Source organism: Apteryx mantelli, chromosome 2, assembly GCF_036417845.1.
Source record: "Apteryx mantelli isolate bAptMan1 chromosome 2, bAptMan1.hap1, whole genome shotgun sequence".
NCBI classification, from domain to species: domain Eukaryota; kingdom Metazoa; phylum Chordata; class Aves; order Apterygiformes; family Apterygidae; genus Apteryx; species Apteryx mantelli.
Window position 1 is genome coordinate 24,196,796 of NC_089979.1, and position 26,038 is coordinate 24,222,833.

General features: G+C 41.9%; 1 protein-coding gene across 3 annotated transcripts; it reads left to right on the top strand.

Annotated features, from left to right (window-relative positions):
• Window positions 1-1,236: 1,236 nt before the first annotated feature.
• On the top strand, window positions 1,237-24,815 carry PLEKHF2 (pleckstrin homology and FYVE domain containing 2). Of its 3 annotated transcripts, none has more exons than XM_067290328.1 (2): window positions 1,237-1,334; window positions 21,349-24,815. In XM_067290328.1, exon 2 carries the CDS (start codon window positions 21,363-21,365, stop codon window positions 22,110-22,112), a length of 750 nt encoding a protein of 249 aa, XP_067146429.1. In that variant the 5' UTR covers window positions 1,237-1,334; window positions 21,349-21,362; the 3' UTR covers window positions 22,113-24,815. The 3 variants fall into 3 exon arrangements, with proteins under 3 accessions (XP_067146429.1, XP_067146431.1, XP_067146430.1); XM_067290330.1 differs by lacking the exon at window positions 1,237-1,334 and adding an exon at window positions 1,773-1,787; XM_067290329.1 differs by lacking the exon at window positions 1,237-1,334 and adding an exon at window positions 17,980-18,021.
• Window positions 24,816-26,038: the final 1,223 nt, after the last annotated feature.

A 26,038-nucleotide genomic window follows, 5' to 3' on the forward strand; every position in this document is an offset into this window, starting at 1 on the left:
AAATTCCACAAGCTCACTTTTAACTCTGCATCTTCAAAAAGGCAAACAACTCTACCCTATGAATTTGAATCAAATTCAGAAACTTTAGTGGGCTTGTTATTACCACTGGAAAGCCCCATTGTCTAACTAGATTTCCCCCCCAGAAAAGCCAGCCACTGTGTTGCCCAAGAAATCAGCTGAATGTGAAATTTGGAAAACGAAACCATGTAAGTGAAACTTTCTTAAAAGACCTTCAGGCCATTTTTCACAGCGCAGTTTTACACACTGAAGCGGTGTGAGAGCAGGCTGTGATACTTCTGCACAACACTGTTAATGCAGAGATGATTGCGCTGTACTATCACTTCCCCATGTATTTCACAGGTTCCCAAAACAGCTTAAAGACCCTTCCATCCTGCCTCAATTACCATGATAAAAATCTGTAAGTGTTTTGAAAACTTAGGCTACTTGCCAACCACAAGACTAGGTTTGAAAAACATTGTCCTGGGAAACTTTGTGTGGACACTTAAATGGTGATACAGAACAGGGCAAGGGCAGCTTTAGGAAGCAAGGTGCTTATTTTTGACATCTGTATGATTTCTGGTTTGAGTTGCACGAACTAGCAGGGCAGCGATAGCTTTTCCAGGCTGACAGACAGCTACTCAAGCTAAAACATGTTCATAACTCCCTTAAAGGAGCTATAAAAAGTGTGTGTGTGTGTGTGTGTGTGTATATATATGTATATTTACAGAAACATGGCAATCCTTACAATTCACTTCTGGGAGAGCACGCTTGGAGCGATGGATGTAAAATATTGACCTAGGAAGGTGCGCAAAGCATGGCAACGTGCTTTTTTAAAAGCGGAGGCAACTCTTTAACGCGCCGGGATTCCCTTTCCAGTTGAAGTTGCAGCTCAGGGGCTGAAAACCAATGCGGAAGGTCCCGGGCGGTGGCCGCGGCCTGCGGCCGGGAGGAGCAGCGGAGCGAGGGGCGGCGGGGCCAGGCCGGGGCGGGCTGCGGGCAGCGATGGGAAAGCTGCAGGAGCAGCAGGTTTCTGTCCTGCCAGCCGGACACGGGGCGGGAGAGCAAAATGCGGGAAGCAGGAGGCCCGACGACGCGGCAGAGCGGGGCCGGGGCGGCGGAGTGGGTCCTCGAAAGGGACGGAGGCGCCGCCTCGGCCCTTCCCGCCGGGCGCGGCCCCTCCCAAGATGGCGGCGGCCCCGCCCCGCGCGGGCGGTGCCCGGAGCCCGTCCGCCCGGAGCCCGTCCCCCCGCAGCGGCGGCGGGCAGAGGGCGGCGTGGGGGGAGCCGGCGGCAGCGGCCGGAGCGGAGGGAGCTGCGAGCGCCGGGCGGCGCGGGGTGAGGAGCGCGGCGGCCGCCGGGGCCGGGCGGGGAGCGGGAGGGAAACTTTGCTGGCGGAGCGCGTCCTGCGGGGCTCCGGCCGTCCTCCGCGGCCATGTTGGGATCCGGGGGCTGCTTGGCAGGGAGGGAGCTGCCCCGCGGCGGCGGCGGGCTCCGCCGTCCCCCCGGACAGCCGTGGCCGCGCGGGGCTGTGCCGCCCGCCGCCGCGGTGTTGGGGGCCCGGGGAAGCCGCGGCGGCGTCCCGGGGCCGCTCCCGCACCCGCTCCCGCTGGGGGCGGCGGCGGGCGGCGCTTCCCGGGCCGGCGCGGGGGCAGGCCGGGGCGGCGCGGGCGCTTGTTTTTGCCGCGAGGCGCCGACGGAGTTCCCGGCTCTGAAGCGGGTTTGTCTCTAAAAGGGAGAGAACAACAACAACAAAAGCGGAGCCCGAGCCCGGCCGCCCCGGGCTGTTACGTAAGTGCGCGGAGCCCCGCGGCCCGCGGCGGGGCCGGGCGGGGCCGGGGCCGCCCCGGCGGGAGCAGCGCGGCGCCACCGGGACCCCGGGGCGGCGCTTCGCGGGGTGTTTGAAGCGCCTGGAGCTCGAGTTGGCGCGGCGGCGGCGCTGGCGGCGTGGCGGCCTCCCGACTCCGAGCCGCCGGTCACTTTCCGAGCCAGCGAAGCGGCCGCCCTGCCTGAGGACTCTGGCTGCTGTGGCTTAAAAAGCGAGAGTGGGGATGGTGCATCTTTCAGCAGGAAACCTGTTACTTTGCTGTTAAGTTCACCTCTTTTGGAGAGGAATGTGACTGATCTGCTTAAAATGTATGGGGCGCATAAGCTGTCTGAAAGTGGCTCGAGAAAAGGCGTCTTGGCCGCATGTTTTTCCTTTGGCCTCATTTGAAATGCTGTGCGCAGAAACGCCTGAACTTATAAACGGCTAGTGAATAAACTGTTCTTCATGACCAAAACAAAACAGTGAATTGGTCTACTGAGAGTGCATATTGGCGTCTAATGTGTCCTGGCTAAGGAAAAACGGCTTTGGCTTAAGTTTCGACGTTAAGCCTCAGTGCAATAGTGTGTGATGCCCCAAACTAGCTGTTATGTTGGAAACCAGATACTAAGAACTGCTTTGCTCATCTTCCGATCGCGTTGCTGAGGGTGGCCGCAGGAGCATCACTAGTTTCTAGGACGGTCTCTTCAGTGCGCTGAGCGATTGCTCCAGGGATTGATGCTTTTTTGACAAGCAATACGCTTCAGGCTCTAACGTGCCTAACAATTTATGTTTAGACGCGGTTAATACAGTAGGCAAAGTGAGTCTGAAATCAAACCCAGAAAACTGGAGTCAAATTCAGAACTGAGATTACTAATTCCTTTTACTTTCCCCAAATAGAGAGAGAACTTAAATACTCAGCTTTCACATTCTAAGAATAGTATATTTTGAATTATTTCAGGAATGGCCATCTGAAGGAAGGGAAGTATTTAAAGATTGCAGTGTAATCAGTGTTGAGCTCCTACAGATGACTTGTTTTGTTTGCACACATCAGCATGAGAAAGGGATCAAGTCTTTAGCAATGAATGCAAATTTTCTTGCTTTTGAACCATGCAGTCTAAATACTGTTGACTAATCAAGTGAGAAATGAGAATCCTTATATAGTTGAATGGCATGTATATCAGCTCAACTTGTTCAATAATGCTTTCCTGGGTGTTTTATGGCAGTGTTGCTGATGTTTGAAACATCATCCTAGCTAAGTGTCCAAAACGCAGTGAAAGTGAAGCCTTGTAAGTATGACTCCCAAATTCTTCCTTCTAAATACAAATAGACCATGTGGCTTTTGGAGAGATTAAGAGGTTTGTTCTGTGTAGAAAGCTACACAGAGGAAGTCCCTTAAATTTTAAATGAAAACTAGTGAGTAGAAATTTCCAACAGGGGAAGCTGGATCAGTTTCCTTCTTCCTATCATTCAGAATTAATCAAAGTAGTATCTTTTCATCTAGGAGCAAGTTTTCATTAAAAGCAGGGATGAAATCATTCTTTAGCAAGGGCTGCGTTCTGTTTGCTTAAATTATGGACTGAGATTTGAGTTAGTATTAAATGCTTCCCTGGACTAACAGAAGACCTTCTGGTAACTTCCTGAAGCCCGTTAGCTTACAAAAAACTATCATCAGTAAAGTGGCTATTGTGTTCAGATGGCGTTGTGACTCTTTGGCTTCACCGTTGTGGTTATGGATGGGGGAAGGCTGCTTCTCGTTTGGTCAGGGCAGTAGAAGTGGCATGGAGCTGTAGTTTTAAACAAGCCGCGATATCGCAGAATTTGGCAGATCTAATTTACCCTGCCAGGAGGAGCCGAGTGAGTGCGATAAAGGCGGAAAGGTGCTGTCTGTAGGGCAGGCTATGAACAGTTTGTGTTACACTGAAGGATTTTTGGTGATTTGTCCTCCCCAAAGGGGACTAGACAAGTTAAAATGAAAGTTTAGGGTCAAGATACAGCATGTTGTGGAGGCAGAGTTGTTTTTATGCCTGAAGATGTAATTTTCTGAAAAATTGCTGGTAACTAAAATGTTAGATGTATTGGCCAAGCAAACAAACAGCGTGCAAAGTAGGAGTGTGTGTGTGGTTTTGTTTTTTTTTTTTTTTCCCCTTGACTTTTGTTAGTGGGTGACACCAAATAAGGAACTCTACTGTTAACTACAGATAAGTTTTTATTAGATGTTGGTAGGTAAGAAAGCTGGTTAACTTAATGTTCTCATTTTTTTTGTATTAACTTTATTCTATACTGCTTTAAGTTCTAAAAGTATGCTTTTGACTTATTCCAAGCTCTGTTAATATTCAAGATTATTTTTCCATTTAACTCGTGTAATTTTTTTTTAGTGGTTGTTGATGGTTGTATATGTATGTTTTACTGCTTTCATAGATTAATTCAGTAATTTGATGGAAATGTGATAATTTGGGGATTGCTCTGAAAGAGAGTAAATAAGGTGCAAAAATACACTTTTTGGAGTAGAACCACATATTTATTTTTTTCCCTATACATCAAATACAAAGCTTTATATTGTAGAATACCTTTTGTTTTCATGGTGTAGTGGAGGACTTGTTTTCATAGTTGAGAGTGCAAGACAAGCTACCCTGTAGACAGGTATGGTAGAACATGTTTAAAATAAACTTTAGTATGATAATGTTGCCATAAAATATAAGGTGTGATGACAGCTGTGTTAGCAAGTAGAGTCCTGCAAATTCTTCCCCGTATGAGTAGCCCCATTGAAATAAATGGGTCTGCTTGTATGAGAAGGTGCTTGATGGAGAGTTGTAGGACAAAGATGCTCTTTTCTTGAAAAGAAACACTACTGTGCTAAAGAGCTTTTTAAAGGAATATTACTTCATTTTTCAGCCTGACATTTTAGTACTCATAGACAAAAACGCACTGGTGTATTTATTTTTGTTTCTAAAGTTGGTAAAAGTGCTGCTGGCTTGGATTTAATGGTACATTTTTGTTACCTACCAGTGGATGATAAAAATAAGTTAATTTGAGGATTTTAAAAATTATTTTGAAGATAATGGCTTCCTCCTCTTCTCCTTGCATCATGATGTTTTACAGCAAAACAGTGCTTAGCACATCATGTATGTAATATAGCAGAATTTGGGCATTTTGTATAAACGCTAAAGAAGAAAAACCTAAAATTTTAAGTGTTTCAAATCTCTCTTGTTCATCCTCATTACATGCTCATGTGTGAGCAGTTAGTTACGGTGTTGAGATGCAATACACTGGGAAACTTTGCTCGTTCAAGCAGACATTTGTATACAGAGGGAGCTGCTCGCTAGCAGCGTCTGATCTTCCTATCAGCAGATTTACCTTTCACTAGATGCCTCTCGTACCTCAAATCAAGAGGTTACCTTTTTGCTTCTAAGGACTTCATATGCCTTCTGCCAAATGCAAAGTTGCAGTATGTTTTTTGGCATGTGCTTTTCTGCAACGTGTGTGTACTTTGATAGTGCACATTAATATTAAGGAGTGTACTGTGTGCAGCGTCTTTGAACTTGCCAAATAGCATCTTCCTTAGGACAGCGAATGGCGCAGCTGTTAACTTCAATGCAAATGTCTGCGCAGTTTCCAAAGTTTCTCCTAGCTCCTGTCATCTCTGGGGCAGTATTAATGGGCCTCAGTCTTACAGAAGAGCACAGGAAGATGTCCTGTTGGATGACAGCCATGCGGGCTAGGAGACCCTACAGTTCTCTGGACACGGTTTATTGCACTCGGAGGACTGGGTTGTGCTGAGTGCTCTAATGCCTGTGCGCCAAGTGCTTTCCCTGCAACTTCAAAATGCATCAAACGGATTTGACAAGCAGTAGAAAGGAAAAAAGGGTGGTGAGTGCATTTCTTGAGAAGGGCACATACAGTAAGCTGCTGTGATTACAGGCTTCTTTCGGGAACTGACTTCTTCCCCCCCCCCCCCCCCCCCGCCTTTCTTTAAGTTTCTCCTGACTTATCTGTCAATAGCTGACAGTATAAAACTTTTCAGACTGATTTTTCAGTGTGCTTCTGTTCTGAAAGCTGTATGTGAAAGTGATTTTGTAACTTCCTGTCTAGATTAGGAGCATGGTGAACAAATTGCCCTTTTAACACGCAGGCTATAACTGACTAGAGCTGGTTACCTTGAAGACTTTGACAAATTTTTACAGCATCATTGGTAAAGCTTGGTCAAGAAAGAGCAGGGCAATGTAAGTTACACAATTAATGATATTGCTGAGAGGGGATCATGACATATTGATGATTGCAAAATTTTAATGTTATCAAACTTTCTGAAGTAAAGGGGTACATGCCAAAGTGTGACATAGTTTGATCTGAAACACCCGGCTCGGCTCAACCTACCTGCGATCCCTCATTTGTGCTGACGATACTTTCTGCAGGACCGGTGGCTGCAGCCTGACGACAGCCCTCCTGCGCACACATTTACTGTGGCTAGAGCCATTTTTACAACCAGTTTGAGTGATTTATTTCCGTTGGTTTAATTAAAGTGGTAATAAGAAGGTTTCCTGTGGCTACTCATACTTGCCCATAGTCTGTTCTTCTCGGTGAACTAGTGATAGAAGTGATAGTTGTTTGTGTGGGTTTTTTTTTTGTAGTCCTTTTCACACGCAGCAATGTAGCTGTTAGTTTCTTAAAATATTTTAATCAAGTAGTATTAAGTATGTCTGAATGTTCTGGTTTCCCTCCGATAGTACTGAAATGCGCTGCAGCAGTGCTGCATGAGCTACCCTTGGAAGGTAATGGCCAGCTACATGGCCTTCTGAAAGTATTTCCACAGTGTAATGCTAGAGTTGTCACCCAAAGCGGAGATTTCTTGATTTACTTAACTTGTTGTTGTGTTGTTCTTGTCTTAAGATGCTTCCACCTGGTCAGAGAAGGAAGCTGAGTGTTGTTGCTGGGCTTGTGTCTCACTTAGCTCTGTGGAAATGCTTGGAAATATTGATTTGGTTAAAAGAAATCTCTGTATCATACACCTTTGCTTCCTAAATAGGATATCTGAATTTTTAAAGGTCATGTGCATGTGAAAATAATGAATACTGATATAATAAAAAAATGAAATTGAGATGATGTGGTGCTGGTGCTGAGCTTATGAATTGTGGGACTGCAAGGGAAGACTTTGCTGTGTTGTAAAACATGGCTGGTTAAAAGTCCTTTCACGTTGCAGTTATCGGTAAGAAGTTCATGGTTCTTGCCTAGTTTTGACATTTTAACTCTTTCTATAGCTTGGTCATGCTATAATCAATTATTTATAGTCTAGTCCTTACTGGACTGTTAATAAAATTCAGTAACTTCCCTGATAATGTCGATAAAGTAAACTTTGTTTTCTGTTTTACGTTGGCTGTTTTAAGTACTTGTATGTAGCGAAGAGACTTAGTTCAGTGAACTAAGTCAGGTGTCAGTGAGAGATGTGCGTATTCATGAAGAAAGGGAAAACAAAATTCTGTTAACTTGAGAACTCGCTTGAAGGTAGATGTTTGGTAGCTCAAGTGCTAAAACAAGCATGTGCTCCAAAACCTTCGGAGGTGCCCTTTTCAGTGTATATGCTAAAGGTACACATCAGTGATCTTTCTGTAAATATTCTATACTTGCAGATTGCAGGTGCTGTACTTGCTTCCGGAAGCATGCTCTCAAAGAGTGTTTATTTCAGTCACTGAAGACCAAGTCCTCCTCTTCACATCGATCGCGAGAGAGTTTAGCTAGCGTTTAGCTAGTTTGTGGCCTGAAGTATGTCATAAAATCTTAAAGGCTCCTATACTGCGTGTGACTTGTGTGAAGTGTAGAGATGTCCACATGTATGTGTCTAAATACAGTCATTAACACATGCCAGTTTCTGCTATGTAACCAATCTGATCTTGCTTGCAAAATGGATTTGGCAACACTTCTTGTAGAACTGCTGTGTCTAGATCTATTTTTTTTTATTGATGATTCTGTTTGTTTTTTTTTTTTCCTCTGGGAGTATTTAAGTCCACTTTTTTCAAGATTTAGAAGGTACGTGGAGGCTGTGGATTTGCTTCGTTGTGCTGTGTTAGTGAAACTTAAGGCATGTTCTAGCTTGCACTGCAATTGGCCGGATCCTTTCCATTGATTTTTCATGGCCCTCATCCCGTGTCCATTTAATGTCGAGTGTGGTGGTATTCGTATGCGTCAAGCTCAGATATTTGGGGTTGGAACTGCAGTACTGCAGGTCTGGGCACCCAGCGCGCGGGACTCGCATTGCTCAGCTTACCAAGCCCGAGCAGCACCTCAGGCTCCCTTTCCACTGTCCTTGACTCTTCCAGCACATTTTTAAGGCACTGGTCCGTTGTCTGCTGTTCCTTCTGATCCCTCTTAGCACCTCAGGGTTGCAGGGAGCTCTGCTGGCATGTGGTATGGAAGGAGCTAGAACTAGGTCTTAAAATCTGTGGAAACTCTTCTTGAAGCAATATTCTGATATATGTTCCAGATGCTTTGGTTAAGATAAAAGATGCAGTTTGCAAGCACCAGTCTAAGCTGACCACTGCTAATGCTCTTAAATACATGCAAAGGGGAAGTTAAGAGTATTTTCCCATGACAGCAAAGATTTAATCTGAATATTGCGTTTTTTTTCTCTTCCAGTTGTTTGTTCAATTCATTAATAGGGAATATGTATATATACTCAGCTGTTTTACTTCCAAGCTTCTTATATCAGTTCCAGTAAGTTGGCAGCTGCAAGTACTTGATATATTTTTAATTTTCTGATTCTTGCTTTCTGACCTTTGACGGATCAATTTGCTGGTGTTGAATTGGCAGCATCGTTCAGGTGAACAAGCAGGCCTAATCCACCATGTGTTTATAGAACTTCAGCTTTTATTATTATTCCAGCCTTTACCTGTTTTCCAGATGCAGGTGCTGGTTATCTTCTGGTTACATCTTGAAAGGCGTTGAGGATTTTGCAATGTAAACAGCAGAGGCTTGGCTAGCAGCAGCGGCTTTCGCAAGGGCTGTTTCCAGCCTTGTGAAACTGTTGTTGCTTGGGGAAGGGTTCGCTTGGTGGCAGCAGGGTAAGGCCGGGAGGTGCTCCTGGGTAAAAGCCAGGCACAACATAGAAGCGGTGAGTTTAGGAAGCTGCTCCCTGTGCTGCCCCAGCCCTTGGCTACCAGCTGCGAGCCCAGAGAAATGGGTATTTCCTTGCAGCAGCAGCTCTGTAGCTATCATGCCAGGGGACAAAACCAGCATCGGCTGTCGTGGCTTATTGTAAATAGCAGCCTGGCAGCAGGAATAGCAGCTGATCTCATTTTTAAAAAAGTTGCTCCGGGGCTTCAGCAGTGGGGTCTCTTCCCCCTTGTCTGATAATTCAGATACTTTTTCGAGTGAATTTCTGGGGGGTGGGGGCAGGATACAACCATTCCTACTTGCTCTAGGCATGGATGGAGTCTCCTCTGTGCTCTGTCTTCTGCTGTAGTAGGTTGGTGTGACCAGCCTTTTAGCGCAGTTTGCTTTCCCGTAGGTGCTGTTTTCCCTGGTGCTTCCAGCAGACCGCCGCGTGCGTCGGGCGCGCTCTGTCCCTCGCCCGCCAGGGCTGCGGGGGCCGGGCTGCGTGGTGGTGCCGCGGCTCTGGGCGACCCTTCCCAGCGCGGCCCCGTGCCCGCCTCGGTGGGCTGCCTTGCTTTCCCAGCTGTCTCGGTTGGCCCCTGATTGCCCAAACACGGACTCTGCTGTTTTCTCTTCGGCGACCTTTTGGCTTCCCGGAGGAGAAGTGCTGAAGCTCTCCGATTTGGTGACCGAAACGCACTGATGAGTGATCTTGGGAGCTGTGCTGAGACGGCCACTGTGATTGCGCGCGAGAAAGTATAGGGAGCAGCTAAGAAGCTTTAATGCTTTTACTGGGACTCCTCAAATCTGAATTTCCGTGTTTCTCTTTAGTGGGTCTGACGTGTTGCTCGCTCGGCGCAGGGGTGCCTGTTCTGCGGGACAGGGCCGCGGCAGGCTGCGCGCTGGCCGAGCTTGGCCAGCGACGGCAGCCGGCTCCCATCGCCGCCTTCCTCAGGCCTCCTCCGAGGTGCGGACTGCTCTGTCCTCTCCTCTAGGATTATTTTGCCTCGCAGCCCACTGGGGACGTGGGAGCAGGCGAGGCTAGATGGGTGTTCCCTTTCCTGCTGAGGTTTGCCACATTAAGCCCTAAACCTCAGGAGAAGCTGATGTCCCGAATCCAGTCTTGGAGCATGCAGATCGGTGGCGGTTTTTGCCTGCGTGTGGCAGCTCGGGGGACGTGCAAGCTAACGTCAGGCTGGCCTGGGCGGTCAAACCCTGTTGCTCTGCTACCCCCGGTCTCTCGCCGTGCTAATACGTACGCTGCTTAGCAAAACAGTCTCTTGCTCAAAATAGCTTCCTGTACCCAAATTAGCTTTGGAGTGGGTCTGGGAAAGAGGGAGATGGTGTGATTAGACTGGTGTAAGGCCACATTTTAATAGAGCTACCTAGAAACAGTCTCTGTCCCCAAGATACAACTGGGCTTTCTGTGCTTTCTTAGCTCAGTCAGATAATGGCTATTGTAAATTTTAAGGGTAATGCACTTGTCTCTCAGGTTTGACAATAAATAATGTTTGTTTTTGTTTTTCATTTAGGATCATTTATATGCTATGAGCAGTTCTTATGCAACTAGTGAATTAAAACAGCAGACCTTCTTTGTAAGCTGTAAAGTAGTGTACTAAATTAACTGTAACTTACTGAAAGAATTACTGAACTGTAAGATGTTAGGTAATTTAAATAGGGATTGCTATGCCCTGTACAGTCAAGAGGAGTTTTGTAGTAAGACTAGACTTGCAACAGTCATTTGCAGGAGTGCTTGAAAAATACAGACCTGTTTGGGTGATCATGGCAATTATAGGATCACCTCCTACTAGACAGATGGAGGCTTTTGTCTTTAATGCTGTATTTGGATATCACTGAACACTAAACTGAGAAATACTAGAATATTAAAAGGATTTTGAAGAGCATTAGTTAATATTAAGAGTTCTAAAATATTAGAAAGTCGAGTATTCCCAAGTTGTACAGTAGACAGTAATATGCTTGCTGTTAACGTATTTCCCAAATGGTTCCTGCAAGTTTGCGGCCCGCTTGAGAAGCGCTGCCAGCAGGTTGAGACAAATCAAAGGCTGGGCCTGCTGGTTCACTCTGGATATACCTGTAATGGAGTTGGCTCTGCGGTTCCCTGCGGTGTGGTTATCCGGCAGGCTTGTGCAATGCAGGAAGTGATGTGCTCAGGGTGGAAAAATTACATTTGTGTAGAAAACATTACAGTGAGAATAACAGAAACGAGAGGTGAACGAGAGTCACAGTATCACCTATTCTGTTTTCCTGCTAGTGTAATACTGATGGATGCTTGTACTGTGTTTTCTCTATAGTGTTTGGATTAAAATGCTATAAGCTTTGAGGCTTTCATTACTTCCTTAGAGAGTAATGCAAAGCTGCTGTGGTATTGCCACCTTTCCCAGTGCTTTCTCTCTTGTGGCTTTGTTAGAGGCTGTGTGCTATTCCTTCTTTGCACCATTTTTCACACTGTTGTTAACTTTTGGCATTTGCACCCACCAAATACTGGTACACTTTTTGATAAATACTGATAAGCCTCCTTCTTGTCTGAAGTCTCTGCTAAATTTGTGTTTGGTGTGGTAAGAGAGATTTAGATTTTTCTGTGCTGTTCTGCTTAAGTTGGTCGTGCCAGCAGACTCTTAACACTTTGCTTGACAGCCTTCCAGCTTGCCTTTCTGGTAATGAGGGGCATGCAGCATCGACTGCTTCTTCCAGAAACCCGTTCCCTAAATTCTTAAATAATTAAAGACTAGTTAAAAGAAAATGAGATGACAGTTGTCATGAAGGGCGATTGCAGGAAGAGGAGTGAGCCATAAATAAAAAGTTTGCTGAAACGAAGTGTCTGCCCAGCTACCAGTGCCCTTCTGATCACTGCAGCCCTTGCTCGTTATTGTACCAAATTAATGGAAAGTGATTCTGGCTAAAGGATACGCCTCTGAAGTTCAGAGGGGTCTTACTGCCTCCTTTTCTGCTGCCATCCTCTCCTTGATTTAATCTTTTTTTAATCTGTCGTTCCTTCTTATTTTGCTGCAGTGTCATAACATAGCTTTTCTTATTCTTGATAGTCAGGTCTCCCCAATACCAGCAGGCTGTGTGCTGCGTTCTTCCCAGCTCGTCCCACTTGTGAGAGCCGGCCAGTTTGGTAAATACAACAGTTTCCAGAATACTTTTCTGAACAAAATTAGAGAATGGTTTCTCAGAAGGCTATAGTTCTCTGTAAGCAACAGTCATTGTCATATGTTTTAAATGGCATCCAGTACAGCTAGCTCCTGCATAGTCCAGGCATTTACTTGCTGCTGTCATGTAAGTTTTTATCACTGCCAAAGACCTTTAGAAAGCAGTTCATGTCATACTCATGTATTTCCTACTTCTCTGAACATAGTATTTTTTTGGTATGATTTCTTTTAATTTTGTCTGACTTTCTATACGGTTGTAGCAGTCTCTTGCTGTTTTATAAAAAGCAAGTGCAGAATCTTTGAAGAAATGTACTTAAAAGAAACTGCAGTTAATTGTTATAGATGTATTGAGGTTACTGTAAAATATAGAATGAAATATTAATGAGATCGTACATGGCTTACTGGGTACTTAAAACTTCATTTTCCTCAGTATTTTATTCTATGTACTGAATTATAGGAATAAAGTTTAATCAAGTCCCTTTTTTGGGTATTTTTATATCACCTTTAATCGAGCTCTGTTATCTGTATGGTTCTTGACAGATATGGCTGCTCTGTGCCTGAGCAGTTGGATGCTGCTTACAGCTAGTAAGATCTATGTGCAGAGCAGCATCGTCTTGCCAGCAGAGCACAACGCAGTGAAACATTTGGGAGAAGTGATGGAGTCCTTTCGTGTAAGCATTGAGGGAGGCTGTGCAGGGTGTGGGACTAGTGAGGCCAAAGTAAGGCTCACAATTTATGCTGATTTTTCTGCCCTGTATCAAGAATTGTAGAATATTTGCTGTGAATGCGTTTAGTTCCACAATTTTCCCTAATAAAAATGTTCTCAAAGCATTGGACTTCGATAGAATTTCTTCAAAACAATGCTGCGCATCAGAAATTTACCTTGCGTTTTACTCAGCTGCAGTGCAAAAAGAGTTGTGTTGTTCTTGAGAGCAATACGTGTAATATTAATAGAGATTGTACTGTACTGAAATGCCTTCAGAGCTGAAAGATTGTCCACAAAAAGTAGGGCAATTCTCCCTTCAGGTTAAGCTTTCAGAGGGTTGTATGAGGGTTTTAGGTAATTTAATTCTTCGTGTTCATGTATATTTGACCTTAAGTCAAATTAGCATGTCTGTCTTGCATAGACAAGACAAACATAAGAGGAAAGCTAAATGAGTGTGACATGATATTCCAGTATACAATAATAAATTGCAACTCATTACTAAAAATCATGTTATTTATTAGCGTATGTTAGATGATTTATTCTGCCTGATGAACTGTCTTAAGAAAGGGTAATTTTCTCTCCCCCACCCCCCCTTTTTCCCCCCCCCCCTTCTGTGGATCAAGTCAAAAGAGGAGTCATCTTACAGATCAGTTGTTTAATGCATATTAGATATCTGGTTTGCTGATAGTCTTCATCTTTCTTAGGTTTCTGATTTGCTTATCTCCAGATTGTAAAAGCTTTGCTAAATTTCTGTTACTTTCATGTCTGGTTAACTTGTGATATTGAGAGAGATATACATATATATGTGTGTGTGTGACAGAATAGCAGAATTTTATTTGAGATCTATATCTTATTCAAACCCTTGGAGTTGTGGAATTAGACATGAAAAACTGTTTTACGCTTTTGATTTTGTCTTAAGGAGCCTTTTGCTAAGTGGCCCTAAGCAGAAACTTTTTATAATACAGCATGTAAATTAATCCTTAGGGAAGAAGGAAAGTGGATTCTGAATATACACAGTGGAATGTAGTTGCTGATGTCTACATGTTTGCACAAATGCAAGTAAGAGAACAGGGGTTTTGTATGATAACTGGATAATGCTGTCTCTACCTTTTTTTTTAAATTTCATTCCTTCTGTATTCCTGCATTTCTGAATCTTGTTATTTTCATTCTCTGTATTTACTTCACTGCAACAATATCTAGATTACAGCCTAGCTTGCTCTGATCCTATTTCTTCCATTCAAATGGTGTGATCAGATACTGGTAGTTAGTAAACATTTCATTACTGAGCTTGTTGAATCTGTATTGGAAATACCTCATATCTGTTGGAGAGATTTTAGGACTAAATGGACCTTAGTGTTGATTAGTTTTGAGTTCTTCTACATTTTTCAGCAGGTTAAATACACTTTTTTTTTTTCTTTAAAGTTATTGCCCTAGTTTTGAGTATACATAATAACGAAGGAGCTGTCAGCATCCTGAGGCCATAACTCTGAAAGGTCTAGACTACCTTGTTTGTATTAATGTAATGCTGCCTCTGGATTTTAGTGTATTTAAACTTAATCAGTAATTGCTAATTGTAAAGATGATAGATGAACTAGCAATTATGGTAAGGCCAGTGGCATCATCCTCCTTTAAAGCAGTGTTGAAGAAAAAATAATTAAAAAAATTAAAAACCAATAATAATTAAAAAAATTAGAGGCTTATTAACAGACACTGTGTAAGTATCATTTTTCTATTGCTTTTTGGAAGGACACTGGATAAGAATTGTTCTTGCCCAGGCCAGAACATAATGAAGCACTGTTGGTCCTGCTGTAAGGCTGCTCGGGTTGCATCCCTCTCCTGCATCCTGCTTATGCGTGTTTTGCAGGGAGCCATGATGCCAGTGCGCACTGAGCAAGGATAAAGTTGCATGCAGCTCAGCACAAAACATTTCCTATGTCTCTAACACATAATATCTTATCTCATTTCTCCCCTCTGATCACTGCCTTGCATTATCTATGGTTCTGCCCTGTGGTGATCCTGTCAGCTGCAAAGGTGGTAGCAGAAAACTTTCTGATAGTGTTACCTGTAACCATACGTGTCGGCCAAGATTTTTTTTTATTTTTTTTTAGTTGACTCATCTGTCTTCAACTACACCCGCTCCTTAGTTTAGTCTAGGCTCCCACAGTAGTAGAGCTAGCATGTAAAATGTACATATCTTATTTAGCAGAGGAGAATGTACAAGTATCGAGTTTGGGGAGATCACCGGTGTGCAGTGGCAAAGAGAAACAATGACGTAGAAGGCAACTTGTCAGTGTGCAGTGACTCTAGCAGCACCATTCTGCTGTTGCAGTAGTCTGCAATGTCCTCTATTTACTGAAGTTCTTAACTTGCTGAATATGCATTTTATTTACTTTAGATAAAAGGATAACTTGTTAGTGCTTTAAAGGTGTAAGTAACATCTACGTTTGATCATTTTTAAGATAATTCTTATCACTACTATGATACAAAGGTAAAACAAGTAGAGAGACAAGAAGATCTCGGTATATTATATTGCTATATCTGCAGAAGCTTCTTGTGAGTTAAAATAGGAATAATTTGGTGTGAAAGGCAGTTTTGCTTAGAGTAGTGGAGTTGGGGCTTTTTGTATAATAAAATAAATTGTTACTTTTAAATTGCACATTATGCTACAGTAATGAAAGCCTTTGCCCAGCATCTTCATCTAGAATTGGGCTTAGCGAGAACATCTGTGTGAGAATGAAGACAAACTGAAGGTATTTCTATTACAGCATTTTGAGAACTGAGATTTATTTATTCAGAAAAGCTGATACACCAAGAAGCTGGAGCCAACAAATTGTTCAGTTAATGCTCTTAAGTCAATTTTGCTGTTTTCAGTGTGTCTTATGAATCCAGTTAATGCTTAAAGTTGCTTGTGAATGGTATTTGCTTCACTAAAGAGCATTCAAGGTGTGTACAAGGAGAGTTTTGAATTGCACAAAATTTGTAGCCTGTTATTTTGTGAAATAGATCTATAAGCTTCAGTAAAGCACATCCTAGAAGTGTATTTTAAATTTCTAGGACAGACTGTGGGCCTTCTGTGTTGTAGGGGTGACTTAGAGTTTTTTTTAAAGAACAACACTATTACAGCTGTTAAAGATCCCCAAACCTAGGAATCCTATGTAGATCATGAATTTCCTCACATTATGCCAAAAAACAGGTCAAGCTTCAGAATAATGTTCAGGCTCCTTCACGGTCGTTGTTGTCAGCGGTAGGTCCACACACATGAGCCGTTGGGATGCCAGTACTGAGCTGGTCTTGCTTGGGGCTGCTGTGCGCAGTGGTGGCATCATGCCTCTCCCCCGGCTCGTGGTGCAGCTAGATTTGGCAGAGTTCAGCGTGTTTTTCGTAGAAGGTCATCGGATTATTTCTGTGTTGTGTTGACTAGCAGCATGTACTACATGGCAATCCATATGCAGAGAATGAATCTGATGGACAAGCTGGGTCCTTCTTATGGGCCTGGGGGACTCCTGGGTGTTTGTACACAGAAAGTGTAAAACTGGAATCAAGCATTATAAAAGTATGAACAGCTAGGTTTGAGGTTTTCGACTGTACAGTGTCCATAAACTGAGACTATATTTAAAACGCTCCCCTTTCCCCTTCAGTGGAGCTGTTTGACCTGTCCTTCTTGAAGCTCATGACTATGTTTTATTCTCACTTGCTTTGGGGAGGATTTGGGGTACGTTACCAGTAGCTTGCTGTAACTCAGAAACTGCAGGATCTCAAGACATGATCCAACACAGCATCTTGAGGATAGTAATCCAATATCTGCTTTTCATAGTGGCCAGCACTAGGACCTGCAGCAGAAAGTATAAAAATGTCAGTAAATGGTTGGCAGTTAGGAGGATATTGCCAGCTGGTTCTGGGACATGCTCTGATATCTTTTACAATATATCTGAATACACTTTAAGAAAAGATTGTGATTTTTAAAAGACCGATTACAGATAACCGCACGTGGCTTTGGGACCACTCCATCTTGAGCTCAAAGTTCTGTTGTTATGTTACTTATTAAAAATGTAGAAGTAGTCTGGGCATTTTTTTTTAATTTAATATCTCCTCCTTTTATGTGCTCCTAGGAAGAAGTGTACCCTTTTTTTTTTTTTTTTTGTTCTTGTGATCTTGGAATGTCTCCCCTTTCGTATTCCTAATTTTTCCAAATGGAGCTATTCTGGTCTTTATAATCATGACACACTTTCTCCTGGCAATTTCTTGTTGTCATTACCCTTTTCTGAACTTCCCTCAAAAAACAGGTCACCAAAGGTGAGTAAGCATTAGTGTGCACAGAATTTCAGATGAATTCTTAATTTTAAATTCTAAAAATTTAAAATACTGTGAAAAATGTCAGTGCTTATTTAAAAAAAAAAAAAATCTAAGCTCTTAGTGTGGAAAAACTACAATCCATGTCATGTAAGAAGATGGAAATGATTCATCAACAGTCTAATGGCTCTCATTACCTTAATTGAGGCTGGTAGGTAATAATTTGTTGAACATTATAGACTGTAAAGTTTAAATCCAGAAGAGAGGTGATCGTCTTGTCTTCCTTTCTAATAGTCCTTAGCTTGCCCAAAATTCTTGCCTGAGTCCAGTAAGTGGTTATTTTAGCAAGCTGAAAGTAATCTTCAGCACAAGCTCTAGAATCATGTATCTTGGCTTTAAATCATGATGATTATTAAATGATCTTGGCTAGAATTATTTTCTCTAAGGTTGTTCTAGAAGGCATTTATCTAAAACCTGTTGCCTTTTCTCTCCCGTCCTGTCCCTTTCCAGTGACTTGTATTTTGAAAGCTCTTCCTGGCGACCTCGGGGCGGGTTTGCTGTTTGCCAGCAGCGAGTGCAGGGAGCGCTGCGCCGGGCCGGGCCCTAGAACAGTGAGCGATTCTTGCAGACCAGGGCAACTTCTTCACGCCAAGAGTTGGTTTCAGTGAAGCTCGTCAGCATGATTGCTCTTTTCTGTGGACTGGCAAAATCGTATAACCAGCTGTAACTCACAGATAATTCATATAAAAATGCAAGTTTAGAAATGATGCATATTGATTTGTATCCTCAGAAAAGCATATTCCTCTGTTCTCTCTTCTTTGCACTCTCCTGACTGTATTCCTTCCCTATGTTGCAGGGAACGTGAGGGATGTGCAATTAACCCTTACAAAATCCTGTTCTTCCGCAGTCAGTCATCTGAATTTGATCTTTCAGCCTAGGACAATGGCAAATAAGCTAGAAGACTTCTTGGTGTGTATGCTGATTTATGTCCCCTCTCTGGTACTTTCTCCTTGGTAGATGGAATGGTAATAGCTGGGGCAGCCAGCAACATTTCTGCTAACTGGCACTCGTATGTTAGTAGAAGTTGAAGCTGATCTCTCGCTCTCGCATGCTCTCTCTCTCTCTCTTTTTTTTTTTTTAAACCTACAAAAACCTCTTCTAAACTAAAAACCTCTTCTAACTAAAAAGTCTTTCAGAATTCCTCCCAAATGCCAGTGCTTTGCCTCCTGGATAAAGGCCATGTGATAGGAGATACTTGGAAGGTGTAGATTTAACCCCCCTGCCCCCCTGCTTCTGTGACTAGAGCTTATTGCTGAATAAAATGGGTAAAGGCAGGTAGCATAACTCCCCATGTGCATAATTTCAAATTGGGACTTGGAATGCTTGAAAAGAATGAAATGTCTGTTGAAAGGTATATTTTGGATATGCCTGAATACATCAGTATGTTTTTTTTTTTTTAAATGACATGATTAATCATCAGTCTTTTGCTGTTCTCAAAAATTTTTTTAATTAATTAATTATTTACTTAATACTTCTGTTTTACTTGTCAGTATACACCAATGTATTTGTGGGGAACTGTCTCACCAACTCCCTGTCTATCCCTCTATCACCCTCCCCTCCCACTCCTAGCCCTAAAACACTCGATTTTGTTCTAATCCTGATGCTCAGCCCTCTGATCTAATTTACCGTATAGTTCTTGTAATGGCACAAGGGAGCAGGGAGGGGAGTCAGATAGCATAAATCAGCACAGCCACAGAAAGACGCAAGCTTGCAAGATGTGATTTGGCTTTATCTGTTGCTGCAGAAGGCTTCAAGGAGTGCCATGTCCACTTATGGGCATCTCTTCTAAAGGAGTTTATGGACAGAGCTTCAAAAGCCTAGAGAAGAGTAACAGGAATAACCAGTTCAGAAATGTATGGCTGGTGAAGGAGATTGAAATAACTCAAATTTCTTCTTCCACCCAGACTCAGTTCTGTCTTCTCTCTAGAAAGAGGGAGCATCGTTCTAGTACTCAAAGGATTTTATGAAGAAGATAGAGATAGAGGTAGTTCTTCTCATTGAAGAACAAGAAATAAGTGTAATTTGCAGAAAAGATGACTTACTGTTATGAAAATACTTTTTAATTGTTCAGTGCCTCCTTCCCCCCCTCTCCCCCCCCAAACTTGATCAGGTAATGAAGGAGGTGGGCTGCTGGTTTAGGTTAGACTGTTATCTGGTGTGTGCACCCTGCGTAGGTGTGCTTGCTTCTGCCTCGCTGCAGCACAATTAGATGTCATGAGAACTCTTTTATCAGTTGGTTTCTGTGTTTTATCTTGACCTTCTGCGGATCAAAATAATGTCAGCTTTGGTGTCTTTGTAGCTCTACTGTCAATATATAAAACTGGTTATCACCATATCAAATATCATAACTAATGCTGTGAAGCATGCAATGAAAATCCAGAGGAGGTACTGGATGATATCCTTTATTAATAGATTCTTCCACCTTCAGTATCAAACTTTGTTGAAATAAGATGATGTAGTGCGCATAGCTTAAAAAAAAAAAAGATCAGTTTAGTTGTATCTGAGTAAGCCCACTTGTGAAACTGTTTTAGTGGACTCAATTTAAATTATTTTTCACAGAACTAATTAAGGTCTTAAAGCAGTAACCTATAAGTTATTTTTTTTAAGTCACATTTAACCTTGGTAATGTGGATTTGTGTAATCTGAGCAAGTATAACATACTTAGGTAAGGCCTGATGAGAGACTTCTCTGCAACTAGAATTCTGTGCAGAAGGTTCATCCATATTTTGTAAGGAAGTATCTGAGATGTAGTGTATAAGAAGTTTTTTTTTTTTTAAGTCAGGGTTTTGCCGGAGTCTGAGAGTCTTTGAACAGAATCAAGGTCTTGTTTCAGCCCAATTTCATCTTCATTGTAGGCTGATCCTTTACTGAAGGCAGGCAAAGTATATTTAAAAGAGGACAGGTGAATGGGGAGGACTCTCTAAAGTAGGATTGTATTGGGAAATGTGGGTTGTAGGTACTGGAATTCTTGCTTGTATGCTCTCCTTCAAACCTATTTAAAGACGTGGAGTCCACTAATAGGTGTCATGAGCATCAACTCTTCAGTAGGTAAAAAGGAACGAGTAGGAGAGCTGTCTCCTGGAAGCCTAGAGAAAGGTCTCTGGCTTTGGCCCATTCTGAGGTGGCACATCTTGTTTGCCCTTGGCTCTGACGACAGCCTCGTGGCTTTATCAAGCACACAGTTCTTAGAAGTCCCAGTCGTACTTGCAAGGGTCTTGGCAGCAGATCTGGAGCTGACTAGCATATCTCTTATTCAGAGCTCTCCGGGTAGAAGACAGTAAAAGGAAGGTCATGCCAAAGAGCTGTTTGCAGAAGTATGAATTGCAACTGCTTATTTTCAGTTCACCTAACTTAGGATCTTGCTCTTATTTGCTACTTGGGAAGGAACAAGGGGTGGTTTTAATCCAAAATTGAAATGGAAGTATTGTTGCTTATCAGCACTGCTTGAAATGCAAGGGCTTCTTGTCTGAACTTCTGACCAGTGCAGGTCCCTTAGGTGTTTTCAGGAGCAGATGAGAGCTGCATGACTGGACTTCTAGGGTGGTCTGCGTTACGTAGTCACGATGGATGTAGATGCGGTTCAGATCATGTGAGGAGAGAGGCAGTGGCAAGCAGATGGTGGGCTACCAGCCCGCCACTTACTCCTTGTTTGTATCTAGAGTCTGCCATGAAAGCAGGTGGTGGGGAGTGCAGGCTGTGGGCTGGGTAAAATGCTTCTAGTAGGTGGATTTATGGGTTTTGCACATGATTTAAGCTTTATGTTCTGGAAAAAGAGCAATACGGAGCTTACTGAGGATGATGCCTTCCTATGTGAACATCCATTATATCATTTGTGTTTGTCCTGTTAATACTGGCTGAGCAGCTTGGAGACTCAAGTTAAGTTAATGTTTCTGTCAGTGTTAGAATTTAGAATGTTGGGTGACACTTTCTTTTATTATCCAGAGAGTGGGTACAGACAGACATGCACGAACCTTACTAGAGGTAAGTGCTGTCTGTGTGATAAAGATAGCTGTCAGCTGGGAGCTGGATGGAACATTTTTGCTTCTAAAAAAGACTAATCAGTTGCTAAAAATTCTTAGGTGTTAATACTTATTTAAATATCTAGCTCAAGTTAGTGTCTCTGAGCCAGCAGGTTCTGTTAGATATTTTAAGAGATGTAGGGTTAGTACTTTTCTTGTAGAAGGCTGCTGTTGAATCAGTCCTGTTCTAATGACAAACTTTTCTTTCTAATTTTAGGATACTTGTGAAAGATGGTGGATCGCTTGGCAAACAGTGAAGCAAATACAAGACGAATAAGTATAGTGGAAAACTGCTTTGGAGCAGCTGGTCAACCTTTGACTATTCCTGGTCGCGTTCTGATTGGAGAAGGAGTGTTAACGAAGCTTTGTAGGAAGAAACCCAAAGCAAGGCAGTTTTTCCTGTTCAATGACATTCTTGTTTATGGTAACATTGTCATCCAGAAGAAGAAATACAATAAACAGCACATAATTCCATTGGAAAATGTCACTATTGATTCCATCCAAGACGAGGGAGATTTACGGAACGGGTGGCTTATCAAGACACCAACCAAGTCTTTTGCAGTTTATGCTGCCACTGCTACAGAGAAGTCTGAGTGGATGAACCACATAAATAAGTGTGTTTCTGATTTGCTTTCCAAAAGTGGGAAGACTCCTAGTAATGAACATGCAGCTGTCTGGGTACCAGACTCGGAAGCCACTGTGTGCATGCGCTGTCAGAAAGCAAAATTTACGCCTGTCAACCGTCGTCACCACTGTCGCAAGTGTGGCTTTGTCGTGTGTGGGCCTTGCTCTGAAAAGAGATTTCTTCTGCCAAGCCAGTCTTCCAAGCCTGTGCGAATTTGCGACTTCTGCTACGATCTTCTATCTACTGGGGAGATGACTGCTTGTCAGTCCGCTAGATCAGACTCCTACAGCCAGTCACCTAAATCCCCTTTAAATGATGTATCTGATGATGATGATGATGAAGACAGTAGTGATTAAGGACCAAAAATTTTTTTTCCCCGTGTTTTGCAATTGGTGTTTCAAACCAGATGGAGCTGCTTTTAGGGGAAGCCTATAGTCAGGTTCCTCAGAAAAATTCTGGTCTAGCCATAAAATATGCCTGAATATCTTCAGCTATGATGTGCCTCAATCTACGAATTCTCTAGACAATAGATTTTTCACTCCTCTGCAGGGATAGACTATTGCCAATGTTATCAGATAATTTTCCAGCTTCTTATACTTGAGTTATATCTAGGTTACACTTTTGTGGAAGATTGGAAAATATATTGTATTTTCTTAATTTAACAACCCATACTTCCTTATGTTTCGTATTGGCATGTTATGTGGATTTTCAGGATATGGGGAGGAAAAATGTAAGCATGTGTGAAACAGTCATAAATGTTTTCGTGAGTTCCATAAAACTATTTTTGTTCTGACCATGCTACATAGTGATAAATTGAAATGTGACCTAACTACAAACTTAAATGTCACAAAACTTGGGAATTGTCTTGTTCTGCTCTTATTTATGACTTCATATACCAAGCAGTGCCTTGTAACAGTTATGCTGATTCAGGAAGAAACAAACCTATTATTGTATATATTATCTGTATTTGCCTGATGCTGGTATCTGAGAGATTGTTGGTGCTATTGAAAATAACTGCTGTGTTCAAAATGGGATTTTGAAAAGATCATATCTGTATACCTGCAGTCGGTGACTAAGACCTAAATCACGTGTCCACATCTGTACAGGCAGACCCAAAGACTCTGCAGATTCCCGCAGGCTTCAATGGAGTTTTCTTTGCAGGAGTTGCATTGCAACCCCCAGACCAGGGTTGGGATCTTGAGATGAGAAGCTTGGTGTGATTTTCACAGGGATATATACATTTTCTTTACAAAATAGTTTAAGTTTCAAATAGCATTTTGGCAAATGCATGCTGAAACTTCAGTAGGGTAGCGTAGCATTTTGCTGTGATAGCTTATGTTTTTGGAATTACTTCCTAAATGCAACACTAACTTGTTTTTTAAAACATTAATGAGAGAGGGTTTTTTTGTCAGGAATTTATGTTGGCTTGTTTAAAAATAACCTCGAGTTTTGAACAAACAGCCTGCAAATATCCTTACAGAATTGGCTTTCCTTTTTACACAGCTGACCTCAGGATAAATGTGAGATGCAAGTTATTTCATTCTAAATGTATACCCAGGACCAAGAAAGATGTATCTAAGAACTATAAAATAGTCAGTGCAGGAAAAAGTCTAGTAGAGTATTCATTTTAATAAGTTGTTGAATACAGAAGCATCATGTTTCCTATATTAATGTTAAAAGTTAGACTTGTAAAGACTTGTTAAAACATCAAATGCTATGTTTCTATATTTTATAATGGTAGTAGTCAAATTTGAAGGAGAAAAACCTCTTTGAAATAATTGTATGGAAGTATAATAGCAACGGACTTTATTAAAAAAAGTTGTTAAACTCTTGTAGATCTTTAAGTGACAATTTCTGCACTGTTTGCCTTGGTTGGCAATTATTGGGTTAAATATTTATTAAATAAACAATCAATGCTGCATATTGCACTAGTCTCCCATTTTGTACAGTCAGTCATGTTTTTCTTAAAAAAAAAAAAAAAAAAAAAAAAGCACTTCAAAGTTATAGCCTTCAGAGAGTCCTCTAGTAGCTGAAGATGCACTTAGCATCTTTAGGGAGGCACTCTACATTACTAGTCTGCAATACATTGCTTCAGGTGAAAATCATGTTCATGTGCTTGGGTAAGAAATTCCAAAATACGATTTCTTTTAAAAGGACTAAAGAGTGTTTGATCTGCTTTGAAACAAACATAAAAAAGGGAAAACACTTTGTGATGGAGACTAGGGATCAGGAAGACTTTAAGATTTTCAGAGAAGCAATAAAGGGTTGTATATACTCAAAGACTAGGTGAAGTAAGTAGTTTTATATATACTCATTCCTTGAAAGATAGAGAAATGATGACCTGCAGAGTGGGCAAATAGGCTATTCTGAGAAGCCGTTTTCAAGTAATAGTGCTTACGTTTTGTGCCTCTGTTTCTCAAAACAATTTTCATATTTCAGGAATGGAGACTAAACTTGTTAGCTTCAGTTTTTCTACAGAATCAGAGTACAGACTTCCAATGTACATATGCTCTAATGACTAACAGCAATGTACTTCCTGATACAACTGTTTCCTCTTTCTTAAGCTGTCAAATATTAACTTGTCTTGTTAAAGATTCCATCTTTTTGTGTACTTTTCCCAGTGTTTCTGTATGTTGTGCTTGCTTTTTGGCACTTTTGGAGGGATGGGAAAAGGGTTGGAGAGAGAGCGCATCCTATATTTCTGCAGTATGTTCTTGTACCTACTTCAAGTATCTTCTGTTATCTGTGAATGAAACTTGCACTGTGCCGCACTGATCCCTGAAGCTGTAACCAAACCAACATTTGTGTGTGTCTGGGGGGAGCGTTTCATCTGGAAATGATGTATGTGGGCCAAGCTTTTTGAGAAAGTATTAAAAAAAACTGTGTTCTTGGGTAATATTCATAACCCTCAGTGGTGTTTGCTGATGTTAAGTCCATTTTGTAAAGTTTCAACTTCTCTTGTGTACTTTCAAATTCTGGAAAGGGCTCAGTTCATACTTTGTAATCTTGTTTTGTCAAATTATTTTTCTTTACAAATATATGGTGTAGCTTCAAGCCTATATGTGTTTAATTTTCTTTAACTGTGGGCCGTTAAGGGTGACAGAAAACAGTGGGTTTTTGAGTGTGGGTTGGTTTTTTTTTTTTATTTTTTTAATTTTGACAAGAATTTTAACAGCAAGTGTATTAACTTTCAGGAAGGGCTAATAAACTGGGAGTAAATAATCATGAAGGATGAGACTTGACTGAATTTGGAATAAATGTAGTTAGGGATTTAGAAGCACCTTACACAGCTGAGTAGAGGAACAGTTTAAAACAAGATGGAAAACAAGTGTTCTGCAGAGTTTGGCTTTTTGTTGAACCAGGGTCGCAAAAGTCAAGCCCTGAAAGAGGCTGGAGGACTCAAAACTCCTTACTGCAGGTGTCTGAGCAGCCCGGCCCTGAGCGGGTTCCCACCTTGGTGGGCGATGGAGCCTGGCTTTCCCTTGAACAGAAATTGGGAATGACATTTCGATATCAGACTGAAGAGCAATTTTATACTTTTCCCAGAAGTCTGTACTGTTAAGCTCTTAAAACAATTAGTAATTATGGCCAGCCTCTCTGTGTATTTTATGTAAACTTTTTCCAGTTCATTATGGTAGATTTAATCTGCTATTTTTGACTATATTTTGCAAATCAAATGGAAAAAGGAGGAAGTGGTGTCTGCAGTATCTCTTTTGCAAGGCTCTGCAGTCAACTTCTGCTTTGTAGAACAGACTATATTGATGAAATATATATTCATTTGCTTTAGCTGAGTTCAGATTTTGCTCACTCTAGCACCTTTCACAGGAGCCTGTATTTCACAGTGAGGGAATGTTAAAGTCTATCTTCTCAAGGTTTTAGATGAAGCCTATTAAACTGCTCTAAGGTTGTTAACTTAAATTAGACTGCTTTTCCTTCAGATTTGATGCAGATAGACTTCCTTTAGCTAATGAGTAATCTGCAAGAGTCAAGCACTTGTGTTACTCTGTTCAAAATAAAGTTCAATAATGGGCAAATGGATTTACTGAAAGTTGAGTTTGCAACTGAGATTTTTAAGGTCTCTTATCTAACAGGCAGATTATAAAAATGACGAGCAAAAACATTGTTGGGGGGGGGGTCCCCCAGTGGATAAACTTTAGCTAATCTTTTAATGCAAATGAAATAGTGGTTATCATAGTTACTGGTTAATGTGTAAGTGAAAGCAGATTATGGATTGCATTATTGTGATTTTGCATTTACTTGAAATTGCCACAAACTGACAGAA

What these genes read in the sequence shown, in the direction of transcription:
- PLEKHF2 (XM_067290328.1), top strand. Translation starts at nt 21,363, where the DNA reads ATGGTGGATCGCTTGGCAAACAGTGAAGCAAATACAAGACGAATAAGT.